The 21252-nt window shown below is 42.5% G+C and overlaps 2 protein-coding genes across 6 annotated transcripts in view; one reads left to right on the top strand and one right to left on the bottom strand.

The window, feature by feature from the left end:
- Positions 1-796: 796 nt before the first annotated feature.
- On the bottom strand, positions 797-20567 carry UFSP2 (UFM1 specific peptidase 2). The gene is made up of 13 exons (XM_049865514.1): positions 20490-20567; positions 20349-20447; positions 18059-18137; positions 15262-15445; positions 15114-15180; positions 13305-13462; positions 12717-12909; positions 10861-11007; positions 8464-8628; positions 8134-8258; positions 7024-7100; positions 4247-4371; positions 797-2002 (listed from the first exon to the last, which is right to left on the bottom strand). The coding sequence occupies exons 1-13, from the start codon at positions 20565-20567 to the stop codon at positions 1916-1918; spliced, it is 1584 nt and encodes a 527-aa protein (XP_049721471.1). The 3' UTR covers positions 797-1915.
- Positions 20508-21252, top strand: part of C22H4orf47 (chromosome 22 C4orf47 homolog) — a 30878-nt gene continuing 30133 nt past the window's right edge. For all 5 annotated transcript variants that reach the window (XM_049866262.1, XM_049866261.1, XM_049866259.1 and 2 more), the window contains exon 1: positions 20508-21106. The gene's annotated coding sequence lies outside the window, so the exon portion shown is untranslated. The remainder of the gene's footprint in view (positions 21107-21252) is intronic.

Raw genomic sequence — 21252 nt, 5'->3', positions numbered from 1 at the left:
TTTCTCTTATCCTTAGGGATATTTTTGGAGAAGCTCCACTGCACAGGGCAGCAAAAGCTGGGAGCCTGGAACGCCTCAGCCTGCTTGTAGCTGGTGATGCCCAAATCCAGTTAAGTGTAAAAGCAGGGTCCTCAAGTTTTGTCTTCTTGTATTTTACTAATCAGACTCCTGAGGTTTAATTAAAGGTCCTTTTAAAATGGTGCTTACCTAGTTGATGGGCTTCACGTAAAAGTTAACTCAGGCCAATAGGGTATCACCTAATACTGGATTTCAGTCAGCTGTAGCTTGTTCATCCGTTACGGCCATATTCCACTTCAGTTCTGGTTTAGGAAAATTCCTTCTGTAGAAGTTCTCACTGACTTCCTCTGAGCAGTTATTCACTGTACTGGACGCCAAGTACTATTGCACTAATTAAAAACTGGAAAGGCCATTCTGGGCTGGACTCTGATAGCCACTGAGGATACAAAAGTGCACACCAAATGAAATTTCTCTGTGCTTCCTTTATCTCTTTAATTCTGCAGCTAACATTTGTATGTTTGTATGAGCTCAAAACTCCTTTGTCAGAAAGATATAAAAAACACGAATCAATTATCAGCTTTAATTTGACTCAATCTGTCTTAATTTTTGTAGGAAGAACGAGCAAACAGCTGAAGACCTTGCTGGGTCATGTGGCTTTTTGGAATGTACCAGGTTACTCCAACAGTTAAATGTAGGCAGGCTCTGAGACCAAGTGTTCCAGCGCTCAGGCAGAGACGATGTTTTGGGAGCAGAAAAAATACAAACAGGAAAAGGAAGCAATGGTGAGTAATTTATAGCTGTTGCTCTCTCCCTCTCTCAAGGATCTCTTACATGTTAAGATATTTTGATACTGGTTATAGTTAGCACTACTAGGTTCTAGAGACCAAAAATTGTCCTTCATGGTAGAAGATTGGAGAGAAAAGCTTTTTTAAAAAGTTCTTAATGTTTACTATAATCCCTGGGTGACGCAAATGGTTAAGTACTGGGCTTCTAACAAAGTTTGGTGGTTTAAACTCACCTAGAATATTGAATATACCATGGACTGCCAAAAGAACAAACAAATCTGTCTTAGAAGAAGTACAACCAGAATGCTCCTTAGAGACAAGGATGGCGAGACTGCGTCTTACATACTTTGGACATGTTATCAGGAGGGATCAGTCCCTGGAGAAGGACATCACGCTTGGCAGAGTACAGGGTCAGTGGAAAAGAGGAAGACCCTCAGTGAGGTGGATTGACACGGTGGCTGCAACAATGAGCTCAAACGTAACAATGATTATAAGGATGGCTCAGGACCAGGCAGTGTTTCGTTGTGTTGTGCACAGGGTTGCTATGAGTGGGAACCGACTTGATGGCATCTAACAACAACAAAAAGAGGTACCTTGGAAGACAGGCCTGGCAATCTGCTCCTAAAAAGTCACAGCCTTGAAAACCTGTGAAGCAGTTCTACGCTCCACACATCGGGTCACCAAGAGTCGGAACTGATGGCAAACAGCAACAATGTGTGATACGTTTTTTTAAAAACAGATGTCATATTAGTTGTGAAGAGACTGAAGGGGGCCTTCACTTCATGGATATCTACGGCTTAGCTACAAGCTGTGTCTTTTGGCTGACAGTACACATCTGAACTCCTATGAAGGAGGAAAACTGTCTTCGAAGTGAACGTAACTTTTAAGGACACATGCATGTACATGCCTGTATTTTGGTTGTATATGCTTGGTCTTGAAGTTATTGAAGAAATGCCAAAAGCATTTATTCTTTGTTCAGTATTTAGAACCGTGGGGAAAAACATAATAGTTTAAATCATCAATCACCCCCAGAATAGAATCTGAAATTAAACTTATTCTTTATTAACAAATGTATAGTATAACTTTACTATAGTCTTTGAGTCCAAGATATTTTAAATAATCTGTGGTCGCTGAGGAAGACATAAATTATAGTAAGCATCCTTGTTCCAAAAGTCTGGGCCCTTCCATCCACACCAGCCCTGGATTTGGGAGACAAATTTGGGAGAAGGAAAGGAAAAACCTTTTATAAAGTCATAGGACTACATGGTCTAAGTGTGACATGAGGTTCTGTCAGCAGAATCTTGGAAGCAGACTCCAAATGATTAGGTAATTCAAATATTTGAATTCCAACTAAGCAGAGAAAAATAACTGAATTGGGTCCATTTCAGATAGGTTTTTAAAATTTTTAATTCTGTAGTAATTATAGAAATCATAAAAAAAGAAAATCTTCCTTATAATAATTGTTGTCCCAAACTGTTTTTCTGACGTGTACAGTTTAACAACTCTGGCACTGATGGCATGTGGTAATGTAATTGGTCAGTCTCTCTTTCTTTCTTGGTAGAAGCGTGTGGTATGTACTATTCAGTGGCATCTCAGACCTGATGAAGTGTTGTAGTGAGAAACAGGAGCTTCCCCAGGAGCTGCACTCTGCCCTGTCATTTCCTCAGGCTATAACCAGTTCTACTTTCCATTCTTCAAGTCAGTATTAATCCTTTTCCCCTAGCACAGAAAATTACTTTCACACAAAATCCCATTATGAATATGTACGTTTACCAAATTTCTTCTAGAGTTACCGGTTTATTAAAGACCCAGTTGAAAACTGGTGTGTGTTACGTTTTATCATGCTCAGATGAAATGTGTGTTTGAAAAATACTTCTGAGGGCAGCTGAAGACTCTTAAAATACCATTGCGTGTGTCTTAAAATACCATTGCGTGTGTGAACGTAGTGGTTGCGTTCCTTACCCTAACCCTAACCTAACGGAAGCTGCTGGGGACTCTGGCAGCAACCTAGAGTCACACCTTCTATAGAAGAAACTAACCAGGTGGGTTCACTCTCCTTTTTTAGTGTGGAAGAGGGAGGGCTAAGTACAGGTGCTCTTTTTATTCATTTTTCTTTCTCTGATTTTAAAAGCAAGACACACGTAAAAATTAAACAAGATAAAAGTAAAAAAAAAAAAAAAGGTTCACCAAATCTACTCCCTCCTTTCCCCAAGTAACCACCACTGAGTTTGGGTTATCTATTGTCTTTTCGACTTGTTTCTATACATAAATAACCTTCTGTTATCTATTTTTTTTTTTTGACAAAACTTTCTAATAAATTTAATGACCTAAATATTTTTTCTTAACAAATATAAAAGGCTATACTACCACCATTATATTTTTATTTTGATCTTTCCACACATGTAGGCCACCTCCAGGTAACCAGATCCAACATTTTTAAAAAGCGGGTAGGGAGAGTGCTAGTCCTGAAACCAGAAGGAGCAGATAGGGAGCCATGCTTCCTTCCTTTGAGGTGACTGGCCTGGGAACTGGGGAAAGTTCCACAAGTAGGTAGAGAGGTCAGGCAGAAGCAGAAACCCGCTTTATGGCCCCCTAAGTTCCTATAGTACTTTAGAGTCAATAGTTCCACTGAAGGCCAGGCCTTGGTTCGTGACCGGGGTGGGGGGGGGGGTGGGTTGCATTTCCAAAGCGCTAAAGATAGAACTGACAGAAACAAAAAACCAAACCCGTTGCTGCTGATTCCGACTCATAGTGACCCTATAGGACAGAGTAGAACTGCCCCATAGAGTTTCCAGGGAGCACCTGCTGGATCTGAACTGTCGACCTTTCGGTTAGCAGCCATAGCTCTTAACCACTACACCACCAGGGTTTCCATAGCTGGCAAAGAACGGTTCCCTGAGTAAGTAATCAGGCACAATGCCTAACTCTAATTGTTTCAAAAAACTCTATCTAGATAATTTCATCTACTGCAAAGTCCCCCACAACAGCCAGAAAGATGGCACTTTATTACCTACATCACTCTCTATTAAATGACAAAGGCTTCTTGCTGCCTTTAAGATAAATTCTAAATGCCTCTGCTTCCCTGCCTGGCTCACAGTGACTGGCTGGCCCTCCAGCCACACCTCTTCACGTGCTCCAATCACGTAAAATTATCTGAAGGTCCCAGAACAGGGTACATTTCCATTCCCCACCTCTGGACACGGTCCTCTCCTGGACCAGACTCGCCAGAAGGCCCACCTTAGACAAGTTTTTTTCCTGGGAATCCTTTTTGGACTGTCCTCCTCTGTCCTCTGCTAGACTGAGAGCCTCTGAAAGACCTTTTGTAATGTGCCTAGTGTAGGACATGTCTGGCACATAGTAGGCACTATAAAAAAGGCTCAGTGAGTGAAGAGATCCCTGAATGAGTCAAGAGATGACCCCTGAGTGGGTGAAGAGATACTTACCTTTTCCAAAATAACCTGCAGATCCTCAGCGCCTGTGTAATGTGGATCTAGAATCAGAAACTTAATCTGCCCTGTAATCTCACTCCATGCAACTCCCAGTATTGTGTGGGCCAGAACACCTCCCCCTGTAGAGGAGGAAATACAAGCTGTAAGAGGTCATAAACTAACCTCAACTTCCTATTCAAATTAAATTTAAAAAATTGATCATTTTGCCTTTCCAGTGACCTAAAGCAGCATTGAAGTTGACCAGCCCACAGCGTAAAGACCACAGTGTTCTGGTAAGATACAATTACATCTTTAACACAGAAGATGCACCTGTCCTCACTGGTTTGTAGCCCCCCTGCCGTATCTGTCCCCACTGGTTTGTAGCCCCCCTGCCGTATCTGTCCCCACTGGTTTGTAGCCCCCCTGCCGTATCTGTCCCCACTGGTTTGTAGCCCCCCGCCGTATCTGTCCCCACTGGTTTGTAGCCCCCCGCCGTATCTGTCCCCACTGGTTTGTAGCCCCCCGCCGTATCTGTCCCCACTGGTTTGTAGCCCCCCGCCGTATCTGTCCCCACTGGTTTGTAGCCCCCCGCCGTATCTGTCCTCACTGGTTTGTAGCCCACTGCCGTATCTGTCCTCACTGGTTTGTAGCCCACTGCCGTATCTGTCCTCACTGGTTTGTAGCCCCCCGCCGTATCTGTCCTCACTGGTTTGTAGCCCACCGCCGTATTCATGGAATTCATAAAGTGGATTTAGAGAAGGCCACAGAGATGCCGCCGCCTCCCAACAGCAGTCGCTGTGTTGTCCTCTCAGCAGATGGTAAGCTCCTCTGCCCTAAGTACCTCCAGGGACTCAGCCATCTGCTCATTAAGTTCTTATCTGATACTCTGCTGAAATACGTCAGCTTCTTACAAGTTCAATCTTTGCTCCATTTATCATGGTCCAATTGGGAGGATTTTTATTTTCTTTATGTTGAAGTATAATCCATCCTGAAGGCTATGGTCTTTGATCTTCATCGATGAGTGCTTCAAGTCTTCACTTTCAGCAAGCAAGGTTGTGTCATCTGCATAATGCAGGTTGTTAATGAGTCTTCCTCCAATCCTGATGCCCCATTTTTCTTCGTATAGTCCAGCTTCTCAGATTATTTGCTCAGCATACACACTGAGTAAGTATGGTGAAAAAGGATACAACCCTGACACATACCCTTCCTGACTTTAAACCATGCAGTATGCCCTTGATCAGTTCAAATGGCTGCCTCTTGGTCTGTGTACAGGTTCCTCATGAGCACAATTCAGTGTTCTGGATTCCCATTCTTTGTAGTGTTACCCATAATTTATTATGATCTACACAGTTGAATGCCTTTGCATAGTCAGTAAAACACAGGTAAACACATCTGTCTGGTATTCTCTGCTTTCAGCCAGGATCCATCTGACATCAGCAGTGATATCCCTCATTCCACATCCTCTTCTGCACCCAGCTTGAATATCTGGCAGGTCCCTGACGATGTATGGTTGCAACCACTTTTGAGTGATCTTAGCAAAATTTTACTTGTGTGTGATATTAATGATATTGTTTAATAATTTCCACGTTCTGTTGGATCACCTTTCTTTGGAATGGGCACAAATGTGGTTGGTTGGCCAGGTAGCTGTCTTATAAATTTCTTGGCATAGATGAGTGGGCACTTCCAGCAAAAATCCTCACACCTGGACCACTAAGCAACATCATGATAAATGGAGAAAAGACTGAAGTTGTAACAGATTTCGTTTTACTTGAATCCACAATCAATCCTCATGGAAACAGCAGCCAAGAAATTTAAAGGATGCATTGCATTGGGCAAAACTGCTTCAAAAGATCTCTTTAAGGTGTTAAAAAGCAAAGATGTCACTTTAAAGACTAAGGTGCACCTAACCCAAGCCATGGTGTTTTCAGTTACCTCATATGGACGGGAAAGCTGGACAATGAATAAAGGAAGACCAAAGAAGAATTGATGCATTTGAATAATGGTGTAGGGAAGGAATACTGAATATACCATGGACTGCCAGAAGAGTGAACAAATCTGTCTCGGAAGAAGTACAGTCAGAAAGCTGCTTAGAACAAAGAATGGACATGTTACCAGGAGGGACCAGTCCCTGGAGAAGGACATCATGCTTGGTAGAGTAGAGGGTCAGTGAAAAAGAGGAAGACCCTCAAGGAGATGGATTAACACAGTGACTGCAACAATGGGCTCAAGCATAACAAGGATTGTGAGAATGGAACAGGGCCAGGCAGTGTTTCTGTTGTATGCAGGGCTGCTGAGTTGGAACTGACTCGATGGCACCTAACAACAAGAGTTTCTTAGCCGCTCGTCTTAGCTTGCCTTCTCCATCACGGGATAAGTCTTGGCCTTCATAGAATCATGCATCTTTAAGCTAACCCTATCCTACTTTACAAATAAAGCCCAGAGAAGTTAGCACTTTGCCCAGTTACACAGATAGCCAAGTTAGTGACAGAGCCATGACTAAGGACGCCCAGGTGAGTGAACATCTCTTTTCCACACTGCTCTCAGCTCCTGAGATGTCTGAACAGTTACCATTTCTCTCCTCAGCCTTTACCTCTTCTGGCTATTATAATCTGTGTGTACCTTCCTATCTCCGTGGAATTTTTTTTTTTAATGTCCAGAGATACGTATAGGGTAAAATTAATTTTAAAATGTTAAAAAAGACTGATTCTGTGTGACCTTAAATATTAGTATTAATGATAAGTTTAACATTTTCCACTCTACCAAAAGAGCCCGAGATGTCCAAAACACCTTACCAATCATTACTGGAGTTCCTTCACTCTGGAAATGATTAGCCAGTTCCCGTCCTTTAGAAGCCATTTCAGAACCCTGGCTAGAAGGAAACCATGCTGTATTAGATGAGCTACTTTCAATACTAAGGTCAAATAATGAGCTTGGAGGCCAATTTTTCTTCCCCCCACGCTCTGCAGCTAAATGAAAGATTTGAGTCCACCCAGAGGCACCTCGGAAGATGTCTTTTTGAAAAAAATCAGTCACTGAAAACTTCATGGAGCACAGTTCTACTCTGACACACATGGGGTCTCCATGAGTCTGAATCACTGCTTGGCAACTGATTTAAAACAGTTTCAACTCTTGAGAAGGGAAAGACAGATGAAGGGAGATATTTTTTTGGAAGGAAAGTCCCAGATGGTGCTAATAAGGGGCTCCTGCCTACTGAGGAATGCATAATGTTCCAGTGTGCCAGAACTTTCAATGTTGGATCAGCATGTGCTTCACAACTTAATCTACCATGTACTTGTCAGCACCGAGTTCCACAGCCCGTTCACACTCCAGCTGTAGGATCAGAAGTATCAATGTTCTTGTGCAGTAAGGACGTTACTACTGAAGGTGCCAAGGTTGTCATAACAGAAAATGCATTCTAAAAATCTGTTCGTAAATAAGGAGCAGGCTAGTTACAGAAAGCAATATATGTCATTTGTATCTGCTAATATTTTAATATTAGAATTATGATTAAAATATAGTAGAAAAAGAAAATAAATACATTCTCAGCACACATTATTGGTTTACTAATATCTTAGGAAGAAAAGGAGCAAGAGCGAAACAAAAACGTCAGTCTAGATCAACATCTGATTTTCCTCCTCTCAAGATGTTAATGGCTTGAGCATAAAAAAACTATAATTCCACTCAAAGTTATTACAAATTTTCCTTTTCCTAGCTAAATTAGGCCTAGACAACATATGTATATATCACAAAGTTTAACTGTAAACTAAAAATACCTAAAAAGTAACAAAAAAAAATTTAGGGTTTTAAAGCAATCAGGAAGGAAAAATAAATTTTCTATTATTCAAATAAAAGTTACAAATTTCACTTTGCAGTGCTTTATCTAATTCTTAAAGTGTCCTTACCTGACAAACAGTATTTTTGAAGTTACACTGATCAGTTGGCTTAGTACCAGCTGTACCTCAATAGATCCGATCCACTGCCGCGATCCGACAAATGTCGCTGGTTTGTCACCGGCATCAACCAGAGCCTTTGTGTATTTAAAAATATAAAAAAATGCATACGCAAGACAGCTATTAAAAATTACACTTAGGGCATTTTCCCTGATTATCAGTTTAAGAATATTTTTTCCATCAAAACAGAAATAAGTGCACCGTGAGGTAATAATAATGAATGATACATTGAGGGCTAATGAGATGCACGATTGATGCTAATTTAACCTGGAGAGCTGGTACCTGCTGAATCTCTCTGTGTGTTGGAATGGGTCTCTGTGTGTATCCCTGGTGTTTGAACCAAGAGCAGATCGTCTGCAGAGACCGGTAGGCACAGCCCCAGCCGTTGTCATCTGTGTGATCTTGCATATAGTGGTGATAACCGTATGTGCCCTGGACCACATGGATCTATAAAGGAATGTAGTAAAATATTAACTAAGATCTGTGAAAATACTCTAGATAAGCCCGAGTCACACTTACTGTCCTCAGTGCTCACCCTGTACTTTAGTTCCTTATAAAAATGCCTTCACGGCACTATGGTTTAACATTATACCTTCTTGGCTTTTTGTTAAAGGTCCAAAGCCCTTGCCTGGCAAGACCTGTCGTCTGGCCGCCTCTCCTAACTTCAACTCCTCACCTTCCCCGTTGCTTACTCTGCTTCAGGTTCAAATACGCCGGGGGCGTCTGATCTCAGAGCCTTGTAGTTGGCTCTCTCTGCCTCGCACACACTTTTTCCACATGATTTTACGGCTTGCACCTTTATTTCACTTAGGTCTCTGTTCAAATGTGAGAGCCTTCCCTGATCATCCAGTCTGAAAATGGCATGCTCACTCCCTCACCACCCAGGGCTGCTCTGCCATTGCTCCCTACCCTGTTCTATTTTGTCATTTTTCAAAGCACTTATCACTACCTGACACATTACTTACTATTTTTTTAAATATCTGCCTACCAACAACAGTACAGGAGCTCAACAAGGGCCTGTACTTTCTTACTCATTTCTGGGCCTCAGCTTCTACAGCAGGGCCCAGCAGAGAGGTGATACTGCATAAATGTTTGCTGAATGAGGGAGGGAATAAAGGAATGAGCAAACAAATAAATTCAGGGTCTATACAACAGGACAAAGACCTGGTGATCTACTTCAGAGAATCAGCTAATGAAATGGTCAGAATTGCAGCCCCTGATAGGGATGATGCAGAACCGGGCAGCGTCTCGTTCTGTTGTGCGGGGGTTACCACGCGTCGGGTCCAATGCAACAGCAGCCAACAACAACATACAGTGGGACATGTGAAGAACACTTCTGTAATTCTGTAAATCTACCATTACTCATGGCCCAGGTATGTTACTTGATGACCCTTAAAAAGGCCAATATCATAAATTCTTCACTGTAGTAGAATGCTAAGAAAACATGTCTCTTTTTTTTTTTTTGACCAACTAGTATTACCATTTTTTTTTTTTTAAATTAGGTAGGAGTTAGTCATGGAGAAATATAGAACTTTTACCCAACAATTAGAGCATGTATGTTCTTTTCAAGCACAGACAGAAAATTTACAACTAGACCATTCTGGTAGGGTGAAAACGGTCCCAAAAAGATATCCACGTCTTAAACCTTGGAACCTGTGAACGGTACCTCATTTGCAGATGCGATGAAGTTAATGTATAAAGTGGGGGAGGTTATCTTGGATTATCAAGGTCAGCCCTAAATGCCATCGCAAGTATCCCTGTAAGAGGCAGAGGGAGATATGACGGTGAGGGAAGTCAGTGGGACTGCGGGGGCAGGGAGCCATGAGGAGACGGCCACCACCATAGGGCTGCTGCGAGGTGGTGGCTGCCACCAAGGGCTGCCGCTAGGGGATGGCCACCACCAAGGGATGCCTGCCACGAGGAGAGGGCCACCACCAAGGGATGCCACGAGAAGGAGGCCAATCAAGTTTTCTCTCTTGGGAATCTTAATTGAGAAGTACAGAGTAACCAGGCAGTGAGGAGCAGGAAATGATGTTGAAATGATATATGCAATGAGCAGGTATGACGAAGAGTTGGAAAGTTATATACAAGCTGAAAACTGAAAACCCACTGCCGTCGAGTCAATTCCAATTCATAGCGACCCTACAGGACAGAGTGGAACTGCCCCATAGAGTTTCCAAGGAGTGTCTGGTGGATCCGAATTGCTGACCTTTTGGTTACCAGCCATAGTAGTTAACCACTATGCCACCGGGGTTTCCTACAAGCTGAAAGAATGAGGAAAAATGAGGCATGAGGCTGAGAACAGCCCATTAAAGGGAAGGAACAGCCCAGTGAACACCAAAAGCATTCATATAGAAAAAAAGCAGAAATGTCACCTAGGACTCCATGTCCTGGAGGGAGACAGAGGCAGCTGCCAGACCAAGGGCTGCTTCTCTTGGCCTCTATGAGGCCGAGCTACACTACTGTTCTTGTTCTTGGATGCCTTTGAGATCTTCTTTCTTTCTTACTGGCCGACATGTATCCTCAAAGTAACCCTGCCCTCATCCTCCACCAATCCACACTTATGTTTTAGGGATGACATACGTTATGAATCAATCCTGAAACTTCACTGGGTACCAACAAAAACAATTAGTGGCATTAATGATCAAGTAACTCCCATAAGTCACTCATTAAACTCACCATTCCAGCCTCTATGTTAGGTGGATTAAGAAAAGTGTGTGGATTTCTAATGTAACCATCTTTGTATGGTTCATCTGGGAAGTGATAAGCGTTACACCTTCTGAAGTAAGGTCTGTCATGAGGCAGATTGAAGAGCTCATGTAGCTCCTAAAAAGAAATCAATCAACAGGAAATGAGAAAAAGTTAGTGTTTTAGATTCCTAGTAATGAATAAACTCAAAGAAAACAGGAAACAGAAAATTAACTATATATTGGTTATGAGTTTTCAGACACATTTATGATTTAATTCACTAAACTCAAACAGGCTGAGATTTAAACTAAAACCAAACAAGATTTATTTTTGCTTATCATATATAGAATGGAAACTAGAAGGGAACACAGGAAAATGAAAATAATTTATTTGTTAGAGAGAACTGGGATAATTTAAAATTATTCTAAGAGTCTATCAAAATACATTGAGACTAAAGACTGATTTTGAAATAGCCTTGTAGATGAGTAAATTACAAGTAATGATATATCAAAGTTTTTTGAAAAATCATATTTAGAGTGCTTTACAAACCTAAGGGATAGTGATTAAATCACAAAGTAAAAGTTGTAGAAAACCAACCACTGTGGCATGAAGATAAAAATACACGTTTAAAATGTGGTATCTTCCCAATTGTACAAAAACATGTTACTTTTAAAAGTTTGACAGTTTCTTTGTTACGTACTCCCGTGTAGTCTGGTGGCTTGGACAGGCTCGTCAACTCACGCAGCCGTTGCCTCTGCAAGTCAACTCAGGTAGCTCTCACAAAGAGGCGGAGGATCGGGTGCCGTGTCTTTATGCAAAACACGTACCTTCTGCTCTTGCCATCAGCTCTCCCCCCACCACGAGGTATTTTTGTAAATGTGCTATGCTTTTTTTTTTTTTTTTTCAGCAACATGTGAAAAACTGGCACAGCGAGGCTTACAAAAATACCTCGCAGGGGGAGGGAGTGGCTGGCAAACCAATGTAGAAGGTACGCGTTATTTGTGTAAAAATACAGTATTCCACCTCTTCTTAGGGGAAAGAGATTAGAGATGCCTCATTGTATAATGTGATGGATGCCAGGCAAGGACACGTATCAAAAAGATGTACCCCCAAACTAGTCATTTATCCAATAAATTTCTTCATTTCTTTGAATGCTGAACGTACTTTCTTCAAAATTCCTCCAATAAAACCCAGAAATTCTAATTAGAATTATTATAAATGCTAATCTTCCTTTCCTAACTGTAACCTTGTCTCTTTTACAAGTCTGGAAGTAAAAAAAAGGGGGAAAAAAAGACCTTTTACTGTGAAGTCAGTTCCAACTCACAGAGACCCTACAGGGCACACCTCTACTCTGCCCTATAAGGTTTTGACACTCATCAGCTGCTCTAGGCATGCAAGCTTCCTATTTATATACTACTACTTATAGGAAAATGTAGAATTTCATAAAACATAGGAACAACATTAGGTATGTGGGATTAAAATTTAACGTGGGTTTAGCATAATATTTTTAAAATTAATGACACAAATTCCATGAGAAGAGAAACTAAAAACCTTGGGGCATAGTGGTTAAGTGCTACGGCTACTAACCTAAAGGTCGGCAGTTCAAATCCACCAGGCACTCCTTGGAGACTCTATGGGGCAGTTCTACTCTGTCCTATAGGATCGCTGTAAGTCGGACTCGACTTGACAGCAACAGGTTTGGTTTTTTTGGTTTAATATGTAAAACTAACAGTCTGCTTCCATACTTTTTATATGACTCACAAAATAATCTCTATCTGTTAGAAGTATATAAAGACAAAATGAATCATGGTCACTGTCCTTTCTAAGAATAAACAAACTGGTTTTACCTTTCTGTAGGCTTGCAGCTGACCATCTGGAATTCCTGACGGATATGAAATTGTTGTGAGACTTTTCTCCCCTGGCAGTAAAAAGTGCAGTGGTTCAGGTACCACAATAGATGTTCCTTTCATATATTTCAAAATGCATTTTTCCATATCAGTCAGTTGACTGTGGATTGCATCAACTAGACGTGTACGAACTCTGTGAGGGGAAAATACACAGGCACATTACAGAAGTTATAGTAGCTGCGGTCAGTGGAAGTGTACAGGTAATATAGATCCCTAATATAGCAAAAAAAAAAAAGAGTCTGATCGGACCAGTTTGTTAAGTCTGAGTTACGCAGAGTAGAATAAGCTGTGTATTTGCTCTCTGTGGATAAAGGGAAAACCCTAGAGGTTTTAGCATGCTACCCTACCCCAGCCCTACCCTACTTCCTCTAAATGAACATTTACTTACTAGACGGTTCTTAGTTTAATAACTAACAACAAGTTAATCATAGTAAAAACTATGGCAGCAACGGCCTCAGACACGTCTCTGTGATTACTTTGGGGAAGGGTCCTCGTTTAAGTGTGGCGGGAGTACTGCAAAACACTTACCTTCCCCAGGTTTCTTCTGGAGCAGCAGATAAAACTGCATCAACTGGTAAAGTCATACTGATGTAGTGGTGTCCGCCGCTTTCTCTTTCAATGATGGGGGTTACAGCGCTCAGGGGGGTTGACGTTTCCAGCATAAGATCTATATTTACTATCTGATGCTTTACAGAGAAACAGTAATAGTCATTTTGTAGTGCACTGTACATTAAATATAAAAGAACTTTTAAGGGCAATATAAAATCTATATTATAGTAAATTGTTAAAAGTGCAAATCTTAAAATTTTCTCTGCTTCAGAATCATCTTTTGACATGGCTAGGTTCCAAAGACCAGGTTGTTATGCGGAAATCGGCATTGTGTGAAAACGGAGGATGACCACACCAGATTACAAAACGGAGATGACAGTGTCATTACATAACTGCCAAACCACGGAGAGTCATGGCCCAGCCACGGTGATACACAGCCCTAACCATCACAGCCAGTTACTCTTGCCTTGCACGATGGCATTTGTTACCACCAGATGTAAGTCATTAATGCACAAAATAGTCAGACAGTAGATTTTTTTACCATTGTCGTAAATGAAATGTTGGATAATTAGATAACTGATAAGTGAGGAGTAGGTGTACTGGATTCCAGCAAAAATTATCAAGGGATGCTAAAACTAGCAGATAAAAACTGGATAAGGAGTAAAATATATACATAGTCTCAAAGTATGTTCCCACAAGGTATTTATTATAAGGGAAAAAATAGTACCTTTATTGTTAAAAAAAAAAAAAACCTGGTGGACAGCACCTTAACTACATGATTAAAGTTAATATTGCCAATCAAAGGGACAAACTGACAGCGTTTGCCTCTTGGTATGTTGCGCTGAGGAGACAACTTACTTCTGTGGTATTCTTGACAACAATGCCTGGCCTGAATCTAATCATGGGGGAACATAAAAGAAACCCAAATTGAGGGACATTCTACAAAATAACTGTCCTATCTTCCAAAAATGTCAAGCTTCAACTGCTATAATTTTCATATCATTATTGCCAGCCCAGAGTATTTTCATATATTCCACACTTACAAATTGAAAACTCATCTGGTCGTCTCACTGGTGTCTCAAATATAACATGTCCCAAAGTGATCTCCCGTCTCCCCAGCCTTCTGTCTTGGCTCAGGCAAGAAAATGTCACCTCATATCTAACTGGTGGATCCCCTTAACATCTCTTGGATCCACTGCCTCTGTTTTCATTGCTGCTGTTTTAGTTTTGGCCTTTCTTTCACGAAATGGCCTCTGCCCACCTCTCCAACCTCATCTCCACCCATTCTCTCCACCAACCTGGACAAAACAGTATAATCATAATAACCGCATACAACTTCCTGCCTCGAGGCAGCATCTCCAGCATCTGCCAGAGTTCTTGGCACAGGGAAGGTACTCAGTAACACTGGTTCAAAAAGCAATAGAACCAAGAAGAGTGTGAAGAAAAAATCATTATCTTATAAAACACAATGTATTACTTTGTTACATTTCAGAATGATTTTATTTCTAAATAAATACACTAACTAAATTGTTAAAAAAAAAAGTTTTATTTTGTGAGAGCAGAGAAAGCTTCCAAAAAATCTTTGAAGATATGTATTATAATCAGACAAAAGTTCAAATACATAGAACAGATATATAACCTTTGGCAAATCATTTAATCTTTCTGGACCACAGTTTTTTGATCAGTAAAAACAAGAGGGTTAGATTAAATAATGTCTAAGAACTCACTCAGCTCCAAATTCAAGGATTTAAAATTTTTATCCGTTGAGAACATAGGCAGTTGGCTTACCATGTCTGGTAACTTTTTGTCTTTCTTTCTCATGAACTTTCGTTTTGTATCTTCTTCCTGCTCAAATCTAAATTTTTAATATACAAAAAAGTTTACAATGTGAAGTGATGTTTTGAAAACATTCCTAATAATCTTGAAACATACTCACTGAATAAAGCGCATTATGTTCTCACAAGCAGAACCATCAGTGAGTTCTCCGGGAACGGTGTTCACGTCACTGTTGGGCCATACGTATACTGAACTGTGGCAGATTCGGAACACAAGTGCATTTGAAGACAGCTTGCTTGACAGGTCCCTCAACACATGTTTTAGTGCTTTCTTAATAAAAATTTCTAAATTAAAAGGACACAAATAGAAGTTGATGAGAAAAATTTTAAACTCTTCGACATGAAAGTTTTTAACACACGCAAAGTAGAAAAAGTAACATTAACTTCTAAATATCCAATCCCCAGATTCAATACTTAACAAATTCTTTTTGCCTTTCTGTCTTTTAAAAAAAACTGAAATTCAGAGACCATGAAATTCACACTTTTAAAGTGTACAATTCAGTGGTTCTCAGGATATTCACAAGATTGCACAGCCATCACCAGTCCCTGATTCCTGAACGTTTCCTTCATCCTCCGGAGAAACCACACGCCCACTAGCGAGCACCGTCCGGCCCCGTCCCTCCAGCCCCTGGTGACCACGGACCGGCTCGTGTCTGCACGGATCTGCCCGTTCGGACATTTCACATAAACCATCTACAGGACATGACCTTTCGTGCCTAGCTTCTTCCACTCGGCACGTGTTCAAGGTTTGTTCATGTGCAGCACGAATCAACACTTCCTTCCTTTTTATGGCTGCATAGTATTCCGTGGTATGGCTATACCGCATCCTGTGTCCCCTCATCGGCGGACGCACGTGTGGGTTGTTTCCACTTCTTGACTGTTGTGAGTAACGCTGCCGTAAACATTTGTGTACAGTTCCTGAGCGGGTATGTTTTCAGTTTTCTTGGGTATATGCCTAAGAGGAGAATTGCTGGGTCATAAGATAACTGTTTAACTCTTTGAGGGACCGCCAAACTGTCCTCCAAAGCAGCTGCCCCATTTTACATTCCCACCAGTATTTTGCAAGGACTCCGAATACTTTAAAAATATCTGTTAACGTCTCGCAATAAAACTACTGAGTGAAATGTGAATTTCTTTGTAGTTCTTTTTTTCCTTGGAATAGATCTAACCAAACTGTGCAATCAAAATATATTCTAAAGTCACAGTAGTTTTTCTGTCTGTGTGGCTATGTCATCAACCTGATAAAGGATGTTTGCTTTAGTTTGGTTTCATTTTCAGGGCTTTTTAATTTAATAGAATTTTTTTCAATATGTAAAACATTTTCATTATTCCAAAATCAAAATTATATCCCAAAATATATTCAGAGAAGAACAAGATTGTATTCAAATAGGATTAAACTTATTTAATCCTATTAGTTAAAATATTAACTATCACCTTGACATCTTAATAAATAAATCCCTTGGGGCCATGGGATTGTGGCAGAGAAAGATTATTATTGACAAATCAGATTTTAAAACATCTTGATACATTTCAGAAAGCAGAATTTAATAATTTTTAGTTGCATTACAAAAGACAAGCATGACACCTGGATTAACACATTGCCACCGAGTCGATTCCAACTTGCAGTAACCCTATAGAGCAGTAGAACTGCCCCACAGGGTTTCCAAAGAGCAGCTCATAAATTCAAACTGCCAACTTTTGGTTAGCAGCTTAACCACAGCACCACAAGGGCTCCGTACTTGGATTAGCTTCTGTTTATCCCTGAAGGGCTGTGAGGTAAAGTTATCTTAAAAAACTGTGAAATCTTCAAAATAAAAATCTTCTTTCTTTATATTTTCTCATTAACATTCCGTTCATTGAGTGCTGAAAGTTTGATTTAGGAGAAAGAATACAATCAAGACAGAGGACAGGTTCAAATACATTAATATCTAGGTGAAAACTTCATTCAGACCTTGGTCACGTTTGAAATTCTGTAGTCAATTCCGTCTATTGACTGATGACTCATTTATACCTGGAATAGGTTCATAGTAAAGTATACTTTCAATTTATCTCAAATTGTGAAACGTAAGGCTTTTTCCATACAAGTGACCCATAGGAAACAAGTACACTATGCTGATAAGATTTAAAAAAAAAAAAAAAACATTGCCATTGAATCAGTTCTGACTCATAAAGACCCTATAGGCCAGGGTAGAACTGCCCCACAGTGGCTGGTGGATTTGAACTACTGACCTTTTGGTTAGCAGCCGAATGCTTAACCCATGTACCACCAGGGTTCAAAGTTATGGTACTCATTGTAATACCAAAAAAACCCAAAACTCCACTGCTGTTGAGTTGATTTGGACTCACAGCAATCCTACAGGACAGAGTGAAACTGCCCCATAGGATTCCCGAGGCTGTAAATCTTTAGAGAAGCAGATTGCCATGACTTTCTCCAGAGGTGCGGCTGGTGGGTTTGAACCACCAACCTTTTGGTTAGCAGCCGAGTACTGTAACCACTGTGCCACCAGGGCTCCTCCTCACTGTAATATAACATTTAAGAGAGTGGGCTCTGAAGACTCAGGGTTGTCACGTACAGCTGGAAGTCAGTGTACAGGGTCTGGCTGCGTTGTTTATACTGTGCTCATTATGAATATATTTATTGGACAGTTTTCTGGGAGAGGCTGTAAGTTTTTTTTAAGGAAGGCAGACTTTTCCCAATTTGTACAGAGGTAACCTGTGGGCTAGTGGTGCTGCTAGACACAGTTTCTAAGTTAAAATTCCACTTATACCACTTATGAACTATATGATCTTAATTTATTTAATCTCTCTCTGACTTAGTTTCATTGTGAAATGGAGATAATCTCAATATATTTCACTATCAACTTCTAATCAAAAAGAAGAGTTTTCTGGCAGACCTACCATCAGCAGTAGCTAGCTGAAAAGCTAGATCAAGGCCTCCTCTTATTCTGAAGAGTATATCCATAGTCTCTGAACTGACCTAAGACAAATAAAACCAACATTCCACCGTGAAACAAAGCAACTCACCCCCATGTAAATGACAATCTAATTACATTTATGTTACAGCATTAATTAAGCTTGACTCTTCAAATGACTTTATAAATTAATTCCTTATTTTATGGAGAAAACATGAAAAAACTCTAAATTCTAAATGACAGTTCTCAACCTTCATTCTGTATTGAAATCACTTGAGGAGCTTACAACACTGACACCTGAGCTGCAGTCCGAGGGATCCTGATTAACTGGTCTGGGTGAGCCTTGCCAGGGACACTTAGAAGGCCCCACAGCCCGGTGATTCTAATGTGAAAGGCTGAGAACCACTGCTTTAAGCCAGTAATTTCTACGCTATAGTCTTTCTGGGTTATAGTCTTAACAGTGGGTTTAGCAATGATGTGAAAACGGCAGTGGTAAAGAACTACTTTAAGAATGCAAAAATAGCACTGAGCCTAAGATGGTAACACCTAGTTTCAAGACAATGAGAGGAAATTAATAGATCACTGAAGGTGGAGGTATAAACTAATAGAAGTTTTCACAGGAAAATGTCGACAGTAAGAATCAAAAGCCTTAAATTCACACACTTTGGCCTAGTAATTCTGCATTTAGAAATTTAGTCTAAGGAAATCCGCAAAACACACAAAGATCCAGTATATGGATGTTAACCTAAAAGTGAGCAACAGATTGGTTGAGTAATTATACAGCCACGAAAAGTTGTGTTTCAAAAGAATGTTCACCATATTTTACGCAAACAGTGCATACCTTCTATGTAGAAGGTGTGCGTTATAATACGGTAACGGCATAGGAAAATGCTTGCAACCTTAAAAGGGGAAAAGAGCACTTGCAAAATGGTATTTACCAGTAGTTGTTTAGTTGGGTCCACATACATGATGAGTTTCAGGTCATCAGTGACATACAACAGATGGCATGTATCGTGTGTGTGTGTGTGTGTGTAAACCTTTTTTCTGGTAAGAGGTTTTAAAGATTTCATCAGATCTTTTAGCTAAGTAACAGACTGGGTGATAAGTTATAAGACAAATAATATCCGTGAGTACTGTACTCCTTTAAAAATCTTCTGCCTGAGACAAATGGTCAGTATTTACTCAAAAGCAAATATAAGAAGCCAAGGTGGCAGAGAAACTAGATTACTAGAAATGGAACAACCAGAGTGGACATAATTAGAATGCTGAGAAACTGAAAAATGTAACCGATGTTACTGAACAAATTGTGTAGAAATTAAATAGGAACCTCTTTGCCGTGTAAACTTCCAGTGAAAACACAATAAAATATTCTAATTAAAAACGATTTCATCATATCGTCAAAGGAGTTGTTATGGATTGAATTGTGTCCCCGCAAAGATGTTAAGCCTTAACCCCTGGTACCTGCGAACATGACCTTATTTGGAGATGTTATCAGTTAACATCAGGTCGTATCAGAGTACGGCTGGCCCTAATCCCATCTGGATGTGTTCTCATGAGAACACAGAGGGACACACAGAGGGAAGACGGCCACGTGAAGAATCTACAAGCCAAGCAATGTCAAGAAACACCTGGGTGGAATGAGGGGATGTGAAAATGGGCCAGTTTTGTGTTTGCTGATCTTGAAATACCAGGCGCCCTGGTGGCGCAGTGGTTAAGAGCTCAGCTGGTGACCAAAAGGGCAGCTCCTGGGAAACCCTATGGGGCAGCTCTGCTGTCCTCCAGGGTCGCTATGAGTCGAACCGACTCAACGGCCACGGGTTCGGTTTTATGAACTATCCAGGGGGGTTACAGCCGCAGATCGACGGATCGGGGCTCAGAGGAAAGATCTGCGCTGGGGACGCAAGTTCGGGGCAAAGCTCGGCTGGAGCGCACAGGACGCCCGACGCCCGGATCTGGGATGGCGCTGGACGGCCTGGGGAGCACGAGGCGGGCGGGACACCGGAAGGGGCGACGTCAGGGCAGCGGGGCACCGAATATCTGAGGAGCCGCCTCCGTCGCTTCCCCGGGTCAAATCCCCCCAAACCCTAGCCACCAGGTGACCCCGAGTTCCCGAAACGCACTCGCGCGGGGCTGGCAGGCGGTGCCCCCCGGCTCTGGGCCCCGACGGGCCAGGTCCCACGCGGCCACCGGGGCCACAGAGCGCGCAGGGGCCGCCTCGCCCGGGCCGCCAACTCCGGAGCGGAAGCGCGAGGGCCGGGGCGAGCGAAGGTACTCACCACGTCGGCCAGCGTCGGCCGCGGCTCTGGGGGCCGGCCGGAAATGGCGTCACCGCGGCCGGGGCGGGGCCGGAAACGGGGCGGGGCCGGCAGGGCCGCCTACAACTCCCGACATGCCCCGCAGCACGTCATGGAGCGTACCATTCTCGGTCTCCCTGCCGTAGGTGGAAGGATGGCAGCAGGAGACTGGTTTTCGATATGCTGTGCGGGTTGAGTCATTCCTGCCCTACAGACGCTCAAGATGCCTTCTGTGTGTTCCTCGGTCTTGACTTGAACGCTTCCCGTGTCCGCCTGCAGCGTGCTCGGAATGGATTCTTCCGCGTCCCGGGCAACGCGCCTCAACAAAGGCCAGCAGTGCGCGGAGCGTGGGCGGCGCGGCGCCCCCTGCAGGCCGGCTGGGTCAGGACTGGCGCTGGGCGCCCTGCTCGCGCCCGTCGCCTCGGGCGCCCTCTTGAGGGGGGGCAGTGGCCCCGCGGCCTCTCGGGCTGTGCCCTGCGTCCCTGCGACTCTGTGCCTCCGTTTCCCCGACGGGGAGTGGTTCTCCGCGGGCGCTCTGCCCGTGCGCTCTCCCCGGCCTCGCCCCGCAGCGCTGCCCGCCCCTTTCGATCCGCTTCCCAGGTGGAGTCCGCACCTGACAACAGGCAGGCTGCGAGGTCGCCGGCGCGAGACCCCTACCTTTGGAAGCCTGTTCCCAGCTTCCTCGGGCGAGCCTTACTCTTAGGAGACGTTTGCTAGCTAGCTGTTAAATCGCTGATTCGGTGAGTGGTGTTCAGGGTTCCGTGATGGCAGGGTTCAGGGCAGGGACTCGGGTCCTGTCCTCCCTCCCTCCGAGGCGCGTCACTGTGTCCAGATACCGCGCAGGCACTGGGGACCCCGGGAGAGAAAGGACCTACACCACGGGTCC

This window comes from Elephas maximus, chromosome 22 (genome assembly GCF_024166365.1).
Source record: "Elephas maximus indicus isolate mEleMax1 chromosome 22, mEleMax1 primary haplotype, whole genome shotgun sequence".
NCBI classification, from domain to species: domain Eukaryota; kingdom Metazoa; phylum Chordata; class Mammalia; order Proboscidea; family Elephantidae; genus Elephas; species Elephas maximus.
Note: the sequence above shows the minus strand (reverse complement) of the source record. Positions and strands in the feature narration are given on the sequence as shown.